Consider the following 13,417-nt stretch of genomic DNA (forward strand, 5'->3'; position numbering starts at 1 on the left):
CCATCCAAGACATCTTTAAAACAAACAAAAAACCACTTCTAACCACCCAGGATTGGCTGTTACCGAGTACTGCCTGGGCCAGGCACTGTGCTGAAGTCCCTGCTTCAGCTCCGGCCCTCAGGTAGCTGCCACCCCTCCTTGTTGCATGAAGGATCGAGAAGCCAATTTGGATGGGCAGGAAGAACTCCCTCAAGCTCTGGCTTTGCCTCCCACCGGGTCAGGTGGCTGCCCTGCGGGGTGGGGCATGCAGGTGCTGCCAAGTGTAGAAAGAACAGGGCCGAGGCCACCAGCCTATGGACCTGACCCTGAGGAAATCCTGAGGCCCTCGGGGCTAGAGGGTGACAGAAGCCAGGCTGCAATGGGCACTAGAGTGATGAAGTAGGTGCATATTTCAAGCTGAACAATTAAAACTGCAGGCAAGAAAATGGCAGCTTCAAGGTTCAGGAAGCTGAGGGGTCTTGCAGGCCTCTGGCTTCGGGGAGGGGTGGAATGTGGCTGTGCCTGGGCTCAGAGGGACGTACGGTGGAGCGCAGCAGGAGCCAGACTGTAAAACCACAGGCCACGCACCCTGGCAGTCGCGGAGGCCCAGTTCCCCATTCTGTAAAAATAGGAATAATGGTGTCCACAGGGCCGTCCTGAGCTTACAGAGGGTAGTGCTGGGAGAAGGAAGAGCACCGGCCTACTCCTTGCTTCCCTGTAACGTTGACACCCCAGGTAAAATCTTCCCTCCCAGAAACCCGCCAACTTGGCTGACAGGGCAGGCCTGGTCTCCACTGGTTGCATTTACAGGCAAGGAACTTGGCTGATCAAAAAATAGTGTCACGGCCCTGGGCTGAATCAGTGCCTCAGCAACCCACTGTCCTGGGCACTCATGGGGTTTCTGCGTGGAACCCTTTCAGAAAATGGCCTAGTGACACCCTCATTATTTCCGGGACCAGCCAGCCTGCTTGCTTCTCCCAGTGTGGACAATCCCACTCTGCTGGAGCCGACAGGACTGAAGTGATGCACACACCTACAGGGGCTGTCCCCTTCTGAGACACCCAAGGGGTCCCTCTGAAGACCCCAATATTCTGGACCTTAAGCCTTTCCTGCTCCCTTCCGGGAAGGCCTCTGAGCCTCTTTCAGTGGCTGGGCTTGCGGAGAGAGAAGCAGGCAGAAACTGGGAGACCAGAGGCCCCCGCCCCCCTCCCACACCTCCGAGAACACGGGCCCCTGGCACTGCCACTGCCAGTAAGGAAGAAACCCACACAACCAAGTCCGTGTTGGAGAGCGTGTTTATTAAGGGCAGCAGAACGGGATCGCAGCATCTTAGAAAGCCTATTCTCTGCCATAGGGGGCAGGGAGGAGGGTGAGGACCCGGCCCATTTTGGTTCCGTTCAGGCAGGAGTAAATTCCTGAGTGGGCTCAGGTCAGTGGTGACAGCCCTCCCCTTCCCCAGAGGACCCAGCTGTTTGGCTGTGGTGCTGCCAGGGCACCAGCGTGCTCAAAGCCTGCCCCGAGGGCTTGGCGACCACCGAACTGCTCCAGGTTGGATGGAGCAAGCCACTCAGGCCTTAGGAAGGGACCACCTATGGCCTTGCTCTCCCTCCCACGGCCAGGCCTGTCCCAACCGGGGCAAATGGTGGGGTACAATGCCAGGGCTGAGAGTACCCTGAAGGGCTGCCAGTTTGACAAAGGTACCTCCGGCAGTGAACAGAGAAGTGAGGGGTGACAGGCAGGCAGAACTATGCTTGTAGAAACACGAAGCAGTGGGACTGTTGCCAAGAGTGACAATAATTCTGGATTCAGAGAAGCAATGATGGTGGCTTATATGGACAGCTTCTGAAAGAATTGGCATTTTATTACAAATCTGTGTGTGAGGGAAATAAAGTCCATCGTCACCTTTCTGCTAATGAAGAGACACGTGGAAATGCTGGCCCCGCTCTCCTGCGCCTACAGGAGTCGCCAGAACCTATCCCATGAGTATGGAGGACTAGAGAAGCTGAATCACGGACAAACCCGGACGACTACACAGCATCGCGCTGCCAAACCTCCTGTTGCTCCCGTTTCTGCACACTAAACCAAGCTGTCTCCCAGGCCATAAGCCCTGGAAAGATCTCAAGTTTTAGAACTAAAATTAAAACAGAGCAAAGTTGGTTTAAGCCATTTCTCCACTGAATCTAGTGCCCTGGAGAGCCAAGAAGTGAAGCCACCAGTGGCCGAAACGGAGCTGGTGACTCCCTCTGGGTGTCAGCTACATGTGTTCTCCACTAGTTCAGGGACAATCCCACTTCCTTTGAAAAAGACATTAACATTCAAATCCTGACAAGTTCATCTGAGGATAAATTCTAAGGTCAATTTTTATTTCTACAAAAAAAGGCAGTCAAAACAATATAAAACACATGTAAAGGATATTACTGAGTGAGCTTCAAGTGGAGCTTGACTCTGCAAAGGCTGTGAGTCCGGAGGGAGAGGGAAGGCCGTCCTGTTCCCAGGCTGGGCGGGGTTGGCCCTGCCCGCTGCTCTGAAAGAGGCCAGCGGGGCTCCAGGGACCCCAGACTGGTGCTGGCTACAGTCGCGTCCTGCCAGTTCCAACCCTGCGGAGTCCAGCCATGCTGAGGGCGGGCCGAGCTGGGGCTGCTGCACTGAGGAGTTGGAGAGCGAGCTCTGTGGCACATTCGGATGGAGCCTGCTGACAGCTGACCATGCGATTGCAAATGACCTTCTGGCTTTAGCGTTGTCTGCAATGACCAACACATCTTCTAAAATGGCTGCAAGGAGGAGCGCCAATCTTCGACCTCAGGAGCCTCTCTGATGAGAAATTCCTTGCACAAGTGCAGTGTCCTCTGGCTGGCAGGCCCTCCCCTGGGGTGGCGGCAGACCTGATGTTGCAGGGTTTTCCCAGGCAGGCCGGGCCAGGCTGGAGTTCAGTCACACACACAGACATGGGTTGCCACTTAATCCACGTTATTGTGGTAACATTGGCCAGGTTTTTACATAAGAGCTGGGCCTCCCTTTTCACAGCTTTTTTGGGGGGTGGTGGTGATAGTTTGCTTGTTTTTAAATTTTTAAAAAAGGATGTTATAAATTGGAACTAGCAGAATTTGAACAAACTCCCACACTGGGCAGTGCAACATAGAAGAGAAGCCACCAGACTGGACAGAACTGCCTCTTCCCCTTTGTGGAGGAGACAGGGCCTGGGTCTGGGGAGGGAATAAGTGAAACATAAACTGAAGGCGAGAAAGTGAGAGTTGCAAGGGCAGGGACAGAAAGGGAACCACAACATTTCATGTTAAACCTTAAGGTCTAAATGTAAATTGAAGATTTTGGATAAATTTGGACCAAGAAAAGAAACACCATTCTTTTAGAGTAGATTGAAGCAGTGATTTTTAAAACAAAGAGAGCAGAACTAGAACATCTTAAATTTTTAATCCTTTCTTTACAGGTTACCTATATCACTTTTGATTAAGAAAACTGTAGAAAGTTAGTAACTGCCACAAGCGAACGCCAGGCGGTGGCACGTGTCAATTTCCCACAGAGTCCTGCTTTGCAAGGTGTCTGAATGCACTGCTCGGGTCTCTGCTCACACTCGCTGGGATCAATCGCGGCAGATTTTAGTCCACAGGTCGCTTTTCCCCATATTTCTTTGTAAACTCTTCAGCGTTCTTACAGAATTTTTTACGGTCCTTAGAGTATTCTTCAGCTAGGTCAGCCCGAAGAGGATGCTCGGGCTGGGGGTCGTTCACCAGTGCTATGAGGGACTGGATTACTGCCAAGAAAAGGAGAAGGCACTGCTGGTTACAATGGTCTCAGAGAGCGCCCAGGCAAGACAGGCACTGACTCTAACACTGATTTACAGCTATGTGCTTCAAAGACAAAGCAGCCTCCGATGCATCCAAAATTCCAACCAGCAGCACTTATAATTAGGAGAAGGGGACAGACAACAAACAGTCAACAGTGGGTACATGCTCAGAGTGACTGATGCCTCTTCCCCCTCCTCTGGGGACCTTCCCGAATTAATACCCGGGGGAGCCCCAGGCCCCAGTCTCCCCCCTCCCTCTCCCAAACTTTGGAGACTTCAAGCCTGACACACGCAGTCCCTCTTCTCTCTCACACATGCGTGCACAAATCTTCCCCAGGGCAAGGGCTGAGTGGTGTGTTCCAGAACTGTGCTCAGTTCAGGGTAGTTTCAACGAGTTTGACAATGAAGGGTGCACGACAGGCCTGCATTGCCTAAGTGCATAGTGAGTCCACCCTGGAAGACCCCAAGGAGCTTCTGAACCAGCTGAGAAAGGTTCATTTGACCCCCCTGTCTAACCACTGGGGGTTCAACCCCCCCCCCCCAGTGGCATCACGCTGTCCATCCAGAGGCAGAGGTCACAACAAATTTCCCTGATGGCTTGGGATGGGTTCTACAATGATCTTCTGAAGAGCAGTAAGCCCTAGATGCACTGAAAGGTGAGCCCTGGGACAGAAGAACCTCGAGGGAACTGAAGGTGCTGGAGGGAGACTGAGGGAAGTAGGGAAGGTCCCAGAGCACAGGCCCCCTCAGAAGTGGGGTGCATGCAGCCAACACACCTTCTCACACACACTTCCTCTTATCCCCTGGCCCCATCAGGACCAGTACCTCTAGAATGCTGCGCTCCATCACTGGCACATTCCTAGCACAAAGGCATCTCTCCTCTGGACTGCCAATGCCACAGATTCCTTTATCAGGGAACCATGCTTTCCAGGCCAACATTATAAGGAATGGATTTAAATGCTAGTGTTGGCTCAGTCACGGACAAAGACAAAAGCAGTCAACAGCACCATGCTGAGTGAGGGGAACGGCACAAAGTGCTCCTGTCCAGGTGGCCAAACGCCACGTGCCACTCACCTGGCCTACTGATGTTACCAGGTGAGACAGAGGCAATCAAGGGTTCTTGTGACCACAGTGGGCACAGGTGAGGCAATGGGGTAAAAGCAAGGAAGGGTGGCTCCACAGGGCTGAGTAAGGAGGAAGGATGGCTGGGCAAGGAGGGTGGACTATGAGTAGCAAGCAGGGGTGAAAGGCCTAGAAGTGACTCTGTAGGCCAGGGCCACCCGCAATCTCTCTGCTAACCTCCACCGCCGCCCCCCTGCCCCCAGCATGCTATCTGTATTATCTCTAAGAAAAAGCACACTGTGGAAGTATTTTTGTCTCTTTTATTGCAAAATGTACCCTCCTATATTTCATTCTTACATACCTGAGAAAAAGCAATAATAAAGCTGTTTTGCTTATTCCTATTTCCTCAACTTCAACCACTGGTATTCCACTGTTTGCCATATATCCACATATAGCCAAAACGATAACTTACTTAATATATTTTTAAGATTTCACTTTTTTGTATATATTTTAGAGGAAAGTAAACATTAGTAACTCAACTGGAAAATACTTGCCATAAACAGAAGGCAAGCATCAACAGGACAAGGCATTCCTGGTTGGATGGTCTCAGACAAACATTACAATAAGCACCTCAGGCCTCCTCCTGCCCAGCCTGGGGAAGAAACCACACCTGACCAGACACTATTCCCAGCGGCACCTTCACCGCTGCTCTAACGCACAGCCCTCAGCTCCCTGGCCACACTGCTTTAGTGCACACCAAGATTCTCCACTCCTCATTCAGACGTAAGACTGCTCCACTTTCCTTATGTGCTACTTATAGCATTAAAGAATAGAGTGAAGAAATAATATGGAGTCACTGTGTTCATGTTGCTAAATTATTAAAGTATGCTGAGGTATGAGGCTCGCCTTAACCAGTCTTAAACTTCTGCACTTATGCCAACACCTGGATGCCCATCAATCGCTGTGTCAACGCCTGGAGGTACATCAAACCTTCAGGTGACATCCCAAATAACTTCCAGAAGAAGTTGTTCCACTGTCCGGAGCATCGGGCATCTAACAATCACCTTTCTGGACCAATCTTTACCCTAAGATGCAGGACTGATTCTTCTCAGAAATGAACTCTTTACTCTAAGAAACCCTGCTTTTTCTCTCTCCTCCGAAACACACCTGTCTGTTGCCCGGCTGTTTCCAGTCTGCACACTGTAAGGAGCTTGATCACATCCTCCGGCAAAGATCTTTCCTCTTTTGGGGTTTGAGAACATAAATAGGTGGCTTCTGATCTTTTTCCAAGATCAGAAATGGTTCTGTAGCAGAACTGCTACTTCATTAGCGTTTCAGGACCCCCACAGGATTGAATGCTGTGGGGCAGATGCGGGGGCCGGGCCCTGATGAGTTTTCAAGTTTTCCTGCTCACTCTCTGTTAGGGATACTCAGGCTTTCGGTTTCTTACTATGGAGATATTACTACCCAATGTATTAGTATAAAAACCATTTAATAATTGTTAAGACATGTCTTTAAAAAGATATTCACTTTGCAAGTTTGCTGTTTGTTCATCTAATTCTTTCCTGAGAACTTACTTTTACTTATTTGATCAAGTTTAAGTATTTTCAAATTTATTTAGTAGTTCTGATGAGTATTTCATTCTTTTTCTGTTCCTTTGGATGCACTTCTGTCTCCTCAGTTAAACTGTAATACAACCCAAGTGCAGACACTAAGAGCTACAAGTGCTTGCCAAGCTACAACTCTGGCCCCGTCCCATCAGTTTTTATATCAAGAACGGCACACTCATTTTATTTTATAAATGTCTGGCTCTGGTTTCTTGACCCAAATGCTCCTCAGAAGTACTTTTTATCTCCAAAAATAGGGGCTAAAATACAACCAAAATTTACCTCCTCCTATGCTCTCATTGTACAAAAGCAGGTTTATAGTTGTGTGTAAAACAGATTATTTTTGTATTATTTATTAATTCCTGTATTATTTTCCATACAAACTGTACACCCACTTTCGCCCCACTCTGCAAAAGGTCACAGAATAATAAAGCCTACAAAACTTCCTCATTTTTGTTCTTGACTGTGTTTGTAATTGAGGACGCTGTCTGCAATTCCCCCGTTCACGGGGACCCGGGATGGTCCCCTCTCTCAGAGCACAATACGAATGGCGGCTTCCATGGAGGCATTATAAAAATGTGAAGCTAATCTTTCCCTGTTTGCTATATTTCTTGAGTCCTTTTTATAAATCTCATCTACATGATTTGGTATAATAGTGTAGGGGAGATATTTGTTTTATTCTATTTTTTAAAAAATATTTTATTTATTTATCTTTAGAGGGGAAGGGAAGGAGAGAGGGAGAGAAATATCAATGTATGGTTGCCTCTCGTGCGTCCCCTGCTGGGAACTGGCCTGCAACCCAGGCATGCGCCCTGACTGGGAATCAAACCGTAATCCTTTGGTTCACAGGCCCACGCTCAATCCACTGAGCTACGCCAGCCAGGGCTGTTTTATTTTTCTCCATATAATTTTGTTGTTACGTTATGTTGTTTAATACATACAGAATTGGTATTATGCTGGCTTTGTTACTGGCTGTTATTTTATTTTTAAAAATATTTTTATTTATTTTTAGAGAGAGGGGAAGGGAAGGAGAAAGAGTGGAAGAGAAACATCAGTGCGTGGTTGCCTCTCACACGTTCCCCACTGGGAACGCCAGGCTCCCCAGGCACTTGCCCCGACCAGGAACCAAGCCAGCGACCCCTGCTTCACAGGCCCGTGCTCAATGCACTGAGTCACACCAGCCAGGGCTGAGTGGCTGTATTTTATACGACAAATCGCATTAAACCACAAAACTAAGATCTAGCTCTGCTGCTAAAATATCTACTAGAACCACATACACGGCTGAACAACTTTATGATCATATTCTTCTGGTAATATTATTGCCAACTCCTACGACCTTTCTGTTTGATACAATTTTGCCTTGTTTCTTGACTTTTCACGCTATTTTTAGTCAACTTTTTAAAAAAGATTTTATTTACTTATTTTTAGAGAGAGGGAAGAAGGGAGAAAGAGAGGAAGAGAGGAAGAGAAACAACAATGTGTGGTTGCCTCTCGAGTACCCCCTACCAGGGACCTGGCCCACAACCCAGGTATGTGCCCTGACTGGGAGTTGAACCGGTGACCCTTTGGTTGGAAGGCCAGCACTCGGTCCAGGGAGCCACACCAGCCAGGGCTTTAGTAAATTTTTAATGCTTTTCTACCTTCTTTTTAAAAATTGAGGTGTAAGTTACATACCAAAAAAATACACTGTGTCACGCTTGGTCACATCACGACACCCTGTGCAGCCCCCCCCCCCCCCCCCCCCCCCCCCCCGCCCTCACTGCCAGAGTCCTCGGGGAGGAAGGAGCCCTGCGATCCCTGGGGCCGGGCAGTCTGCAGGGCGGGGTCTGCCCAGACAGCCTGGCCTGGAAGGACCCCGCCCCCAGACATGCTGTTTAATACACACAGTGTGGCAAGAGCTCCTGGAGCTGCGTGAGGGGCTGACAAGGCGTTTCCGAACACAGAGCTACGAATCTATAGGAAAAACCCAAATTCGGCATGTGCACTTTGTCAGCCCTGGCTGGGTAGCTCAGTCAGAGTGTCGTCCCAATATGCCAAGTTGGAGATTCAATCCCCCGACAGGGCACACAGAAGAATCAACCAATGAATGCATAAGTAAGTGGAAGAAGAGAGCGATGTTTCTCTTTCCCTTCCTCCTTTAAAAACATACAAAAACAAAAAACCCCAAACAAACAAACTCTGTCAAGCTTTTATAAACATAAACTTGTACACAACCAAGTGCCAAGTCCACTGGAGATCTTTCTATTTTGACTCAGCATTTGGTACTGACTCCCTGCTATTACTCAGCTGTGTTGAGTCTGAGGCTGAACATTCAATGTGAACATCTTTCAGCTCCATCTTCCAGGGGTTCCAATGAAAAATTACTATTTACATCATTCACCTGCTGCTTCACAAAGTCCAGCCTTAATCATTATCTTTAATCTAAAAAGACTTTAAGGGGGGTGGGGGTATAAGGGGAGTAAATGGTAATGGAAAAAATATAACAAAGACTAAATTAAAATAAAATAAGTAAAATAAATAAAATAAAATAAAATAGACCTTATAGTGTTCAGCTGGTTACTTATTAAGAAAGCCACCCAAAATATGAGATATGAGGACTTCAAAAGAAAGTTCTGAAATTAGGAAATAAAAACTATACAAAATCAGTCCTGGCTGGTGTCACTCAGTGGATTGACTGCCAGCCTGTGAACTTAAAGGTCACTGGTTCAATTCCCAGTAAGGGCACATGCCTGGGTTTACAGGCCAAGTCCCCAGTTGGGTGTGTGAAAAAAGCAACCAATCAATGTTTCTCTCACACATCAATGTTTCTCTCCCTCTCTTTCTCCTTTCCATCCCCTCTGTCTTAAAAAAAAAAAAAAGGAAATCTAGAAAAATCTAGTATATTCTAGGGGACAAAAGGGAGGCCAACGACAATATTAAAATTAAGCCCCCCCCTCAGCTAAATGAGCATGTATGTGTTTACACAGAGACACCCAGACACATGGACACACCAGGCAGTATCCAATTCCTGGCAGTTCCAGGCCCACTAAAGCCAACTAAACTTTCATTCAGGCACAGCCCTTGAGTCCGACTGTACGCCCCGCCCACACCACCCACTCTGAGCCACTGGCTTTCTGCTGATGCCCACCAAGATTTGGCTCATGCCCTTCTTTTAGTCTGTAAGGCCCTCTCCAACCGCTCTTCTAGCTTCATATCTGAGTACACATGCTAACTGCTGTGCTGAGTGAGGGACCTTAAACACCACTCTCCCTCCCCCTTGAGGCAACCCCATAGTCCTTCATGAAAGCTGCCGTGGGCGGTGCCTACCTCCCCCACTGCATAGGCAGGGCCTCCTCGAATAGCCACGCAGGTCAACTGTTTGGCAGAGATGTGCCATGCCCACAGGCCTGGTGGGACCTCAGCTGTACCTGAGTGTGTACCGGAGCTAGTAAGGTAAGATGTCTCTGGACTGTGTGTGACATGGTATTAGAAGGCACTGTGGAACCCCTGTCCCACAGCAGCAGCACCACTAGAGAAGGACACACAGGAGCATGCCTTACCTTGGTCGGTTTTGGTTGCTGGCTTCCAGTTTTCAGCACTAATTACTGGCAGACAGACCTGCCCCTTTTCATCGATGTTGGGGTGATAGATCTTTGTTTTAAATGTGATCTTCGGTGGTTTGAATGGGTACTCTGCTGGAAAGTTGATTTCGATTCTGAAGGCCCCCTTATCATAGGGAGGGTTGTCCTGCAGGGAAAGAGAAGAGATCACTGTGAACACACCATGGTAAAGCAATCTGCAGCTGAGACAGGATCATTCAGTTTACTTGAAAAGCAATTTATTTCCAAGTGGTATATGCACTGAAGCTTTGTCACTTTTAGAACAACCAACGATCCATCAGTACTTCTAGAGCAAGATGTCTGCTAAGCTGTGAAAAGGTCTGAGATTGATGTTCCAGTTCATTTTCTTTAACAGACTTTATTTTTAAGAGTAGTTTTAGTTTCACAGCAAAACTGCCCTGGCCTACACATACACAGCCTCCCTCACTATCAACATCTTGTAACAGTGTGGTATATCTGTTACAATCTGTCAACCCAGAGTAACACACTGCTATCACCCGGACTCTATAATTTGCGTTAGGGTTCACTGTTGATGTTGTACATACGGGTTTCATACGGTATCGTACACTATAATTGGTATGTACAGTATATAGCTTTTCCAGAGTGGCTTCTTTTACTTAGCTTTCAACTCCTTTGGGGTAAATACGAAGAACATGACTTTTGGATCACAGGGTAAGAGTATGTTTAGTTTTGTAATATATTGCCAACAGTCTTTCCAAGTAGCTGCACCACTTTGCATCCCCACCAGCAAAGAAAGTTGTTCATTGACACCTCCTCCCAGCATTTAGTGGTGTTAGTGTTTGAGGTTTTCCACCTTCTTTTTTTAAAATCCTTAACTGAGGACGTTTTTTCCACTGCTCTGAGAGAGAGGAAGGGGAAGAGAAACACTGATTGGCTGCTTCCTGTAAGCACCAGTATCTTAAGCACCTAGACTAAAGATTGAACCCTCAACCTTTACATTACAGGACAACACTCCAACCAAATGAGCCACATCAGCCAGGGCTGGGTTTTGCCCTTCTAAGAGGTATGTAGTGGTATCTCGTTGTTCCCTAATGACACGATGTTAAATTTCTATTCAAATGTTTATATGCCACCTGTACATCTTCTTCGGTAAGGTGGCTGTGTAGAATTTTGGGGGGTCCTATTTAAAAATCAGGGTTTCACAAACAAAATAAATAAATAAATAAAAAATAAAAATAAAAATCAGGGTTTCATGTCCTGACTGGCGTGGCTCAGTTGTTTGGGCGTCATCCACAAAGTGAAGGGTCATAGATTTGATTCCACTAGCGTTGTGGTCCTCAGTTGGGGTGTGTGTGAGAGGTATCCAATCAATACTTCTCTCTCACGTCGATGTTTAGAGAAAACCCTCTTTCCCTCCCTTCCCCTCCCTCTAAAAATAAAATAAATATAATATAAAAACCATGGTTTTGGTTTTTCATTGTTCAATTTTAAGAGTTCTTTGCGTATTCTAGCTAACAGCCTTGTATCAAATATCCTTTACATATCTCTCTCTTTTTTAAGATATGAAGAGTCATGCCAGTGGTAACTAACAACCCAACCCAAACCACACTGAGTGCTGACAGACTCCAGATCCTGGCCAGCTTGGTCCCATCAGGATGAGGCAGCTGGAGAACTGTCCCCTAGCTGGTTTCCAGTCAGGTCCAGAACCATGCCCCATCCCTCTGTCCCGAGGAGCACTCAAAGATCTAGCCCCCAGGGCCTAAACACTCTCATGGTCCAAGAGCCTCTGAGAGATGCCTCAAGAAAAAAGAGCCTCTGCAAATTAAAATCACAGTAAGATATCACCTCACACACGTCAAAATGACTACCATCAATAAATCCACAAATGACAAGTGCTGGCAAGGCTCATGCACTAATGGTGAGATTGCAAATTGGTGCAGCAACTATGGAAAACAGTACTGGGGCGTGGGTTCGAAAAAATTAAGAATAGATCTGCTTTACGATTCAGCAATTCCACTCCTGGGGATTTATCCAAATAACCCAAAACACTAATTTGAAAGAATACATGCATCCCTATGTTCACTGCAGCATTATTTACAACAGCGAAGCCATGGAAGCAACCCAAGCGACCCAAAAGACAAGTGGATAAAAAAGCTGTGGTACAGGAGAAGTGGGACTTCCGGTCAAGATGGAGGCACGGGTAAACATGGCTCACCTCCTAGCACAACCACAGCAAAAATTTATTAGACTACAAAACAAGTATCACCCAGAATCATCACAAAATAGAGTTGTATGGAAGCCCAACAGCCAAGGAATTAAAGAAGCCACATTTATCCAGGCGGGTAGGATGGGCAGAGGGAGGAGACACGCGGAGAGGTGGAACTGGTGGTCCCACACCCATGTGTGGTAGATAAAAATCAGGAAGCGAAGAATCCCACCCCCACGCCAGACACCCAGCCCAGGGTGCCAATGCCAGAAAGATACGTCCCTGTAACTTCTGGCTGTGAACACCAGTGGGGGTTGCGGTGTGGAAGAAACGGCAGGATTCTCAGGAGTCTCCTCTTAAAGGGCCTACAACAGACTTGGACTTAGGCAGACTCCCTCCCTCTGGGCTTCAGCACCGGGGTAATAGCTAGAAGAGCACAGGTGCACATGGGGAGACACTGAAGTGTCTGGCATCAGGGTGAGTGCCAGGAGACAGCTTCCTTTTGGATAAAACTACAGAGGTCAGGCCGAGGCTGCTCCTTTCTGAGGCCTCCCCCACATACAGCCACAGAGTGGTGACATGGGTGCCTGCCCTGGCGATTACCTAAGGCTCTGCTCCACCCAACTTATCGGTGCACTTTTCTACAACAGCCCATGCTACTAAGACAGGGAGTCAAAGCAGCTCTACCTAAAACACAGAAACAAACACAGGGAGGCCGCCAAAATGAGGAGACAAAGAAGAAAAAAAGAATTCAAATAAACGAAGATAGTATAAGGTGCCTCTGAAACATCTCCAAACATACTAATATCCAAATCATAGGGGTTCCAGAAGGAGAAGATCAAGAAATTGAAAACTTATTTGAAAACACAATGAAAGAAAATCTCCCTATTTTGGTAAAGAAAATAGACATACAAGTCCAGGAAGGACAGAGAGTTCCAAACAAGATATACCTAAAAAGAACCACACCAAGACACATCACAATTAAAATGCCAAAGGTTAAAGGTAAAGAATCTTAAAAGCAGTGGGAGAAAAGCAATTATCTACAAAGGAGTTCCCATAAGACCGTCGGCCGTTTTCTCAAAAGAAGCTTTGCAGGCAAGAAGGGACTGGCAAGAAGTATTCAAAGTGAGAAAAAAGCAAAGACCCACATCCAAGATGACTCTATCCAGCAAAGCTACCATTTAGAATGGAAGGGTAGACA

General features: G+C 47.3%; 1 protein-coding gene across 2 annotated transcripts in view; it reads right to left on the reverse strand.

The window, feature by feature from the left end:
- Positions 1–1,256: 1,256 nt before the first annotated feature.
- UBE2L3 (ubiquitin conjugating enzyme E2 L3) overlaps positions 1,257–13,417 on the reverse strand; it is a 52,219-nt gene continuing 40,058 nt past the window's right edge. For both annotated transcript variants that reach the window (XM_037131470.2, XM_053664680.1), the window contains 2 exons: positions 9,990–10,176; positions 1,257–3,748 (listed from right to left, as the gene is read on the reverse strand). In XM_037131470.2, the coding sequence (XP_036987365.2) occupies positions 3,594–3,748; positions 9,990–10,176 (342 nt within the window). In that variant the 3' untranslated portion in view covers positions 1,257–3,593. The remainder of the gene's footprint in view (positions 3,749–9,989; positions 10,177–13,417) is intronic.

This window comes from Artibeus jamaicensis, unplaced genomic scaffold (assembly GCF_021234435.1).
Source record: "Artibeus jamaicensis isolate MK-2021 breed Jamaican fruit bat unplaced genomic scaffold, CSHL_Jam_final contig_1128, whole genome shotgun sequence".
NCBI classification, from domain to species: Eukaryota; Metazoa; Chordata; class Mammalia; order Chiroptera; family Phyllostomidae; genus Artibeus; species Artibeus jamaicensis.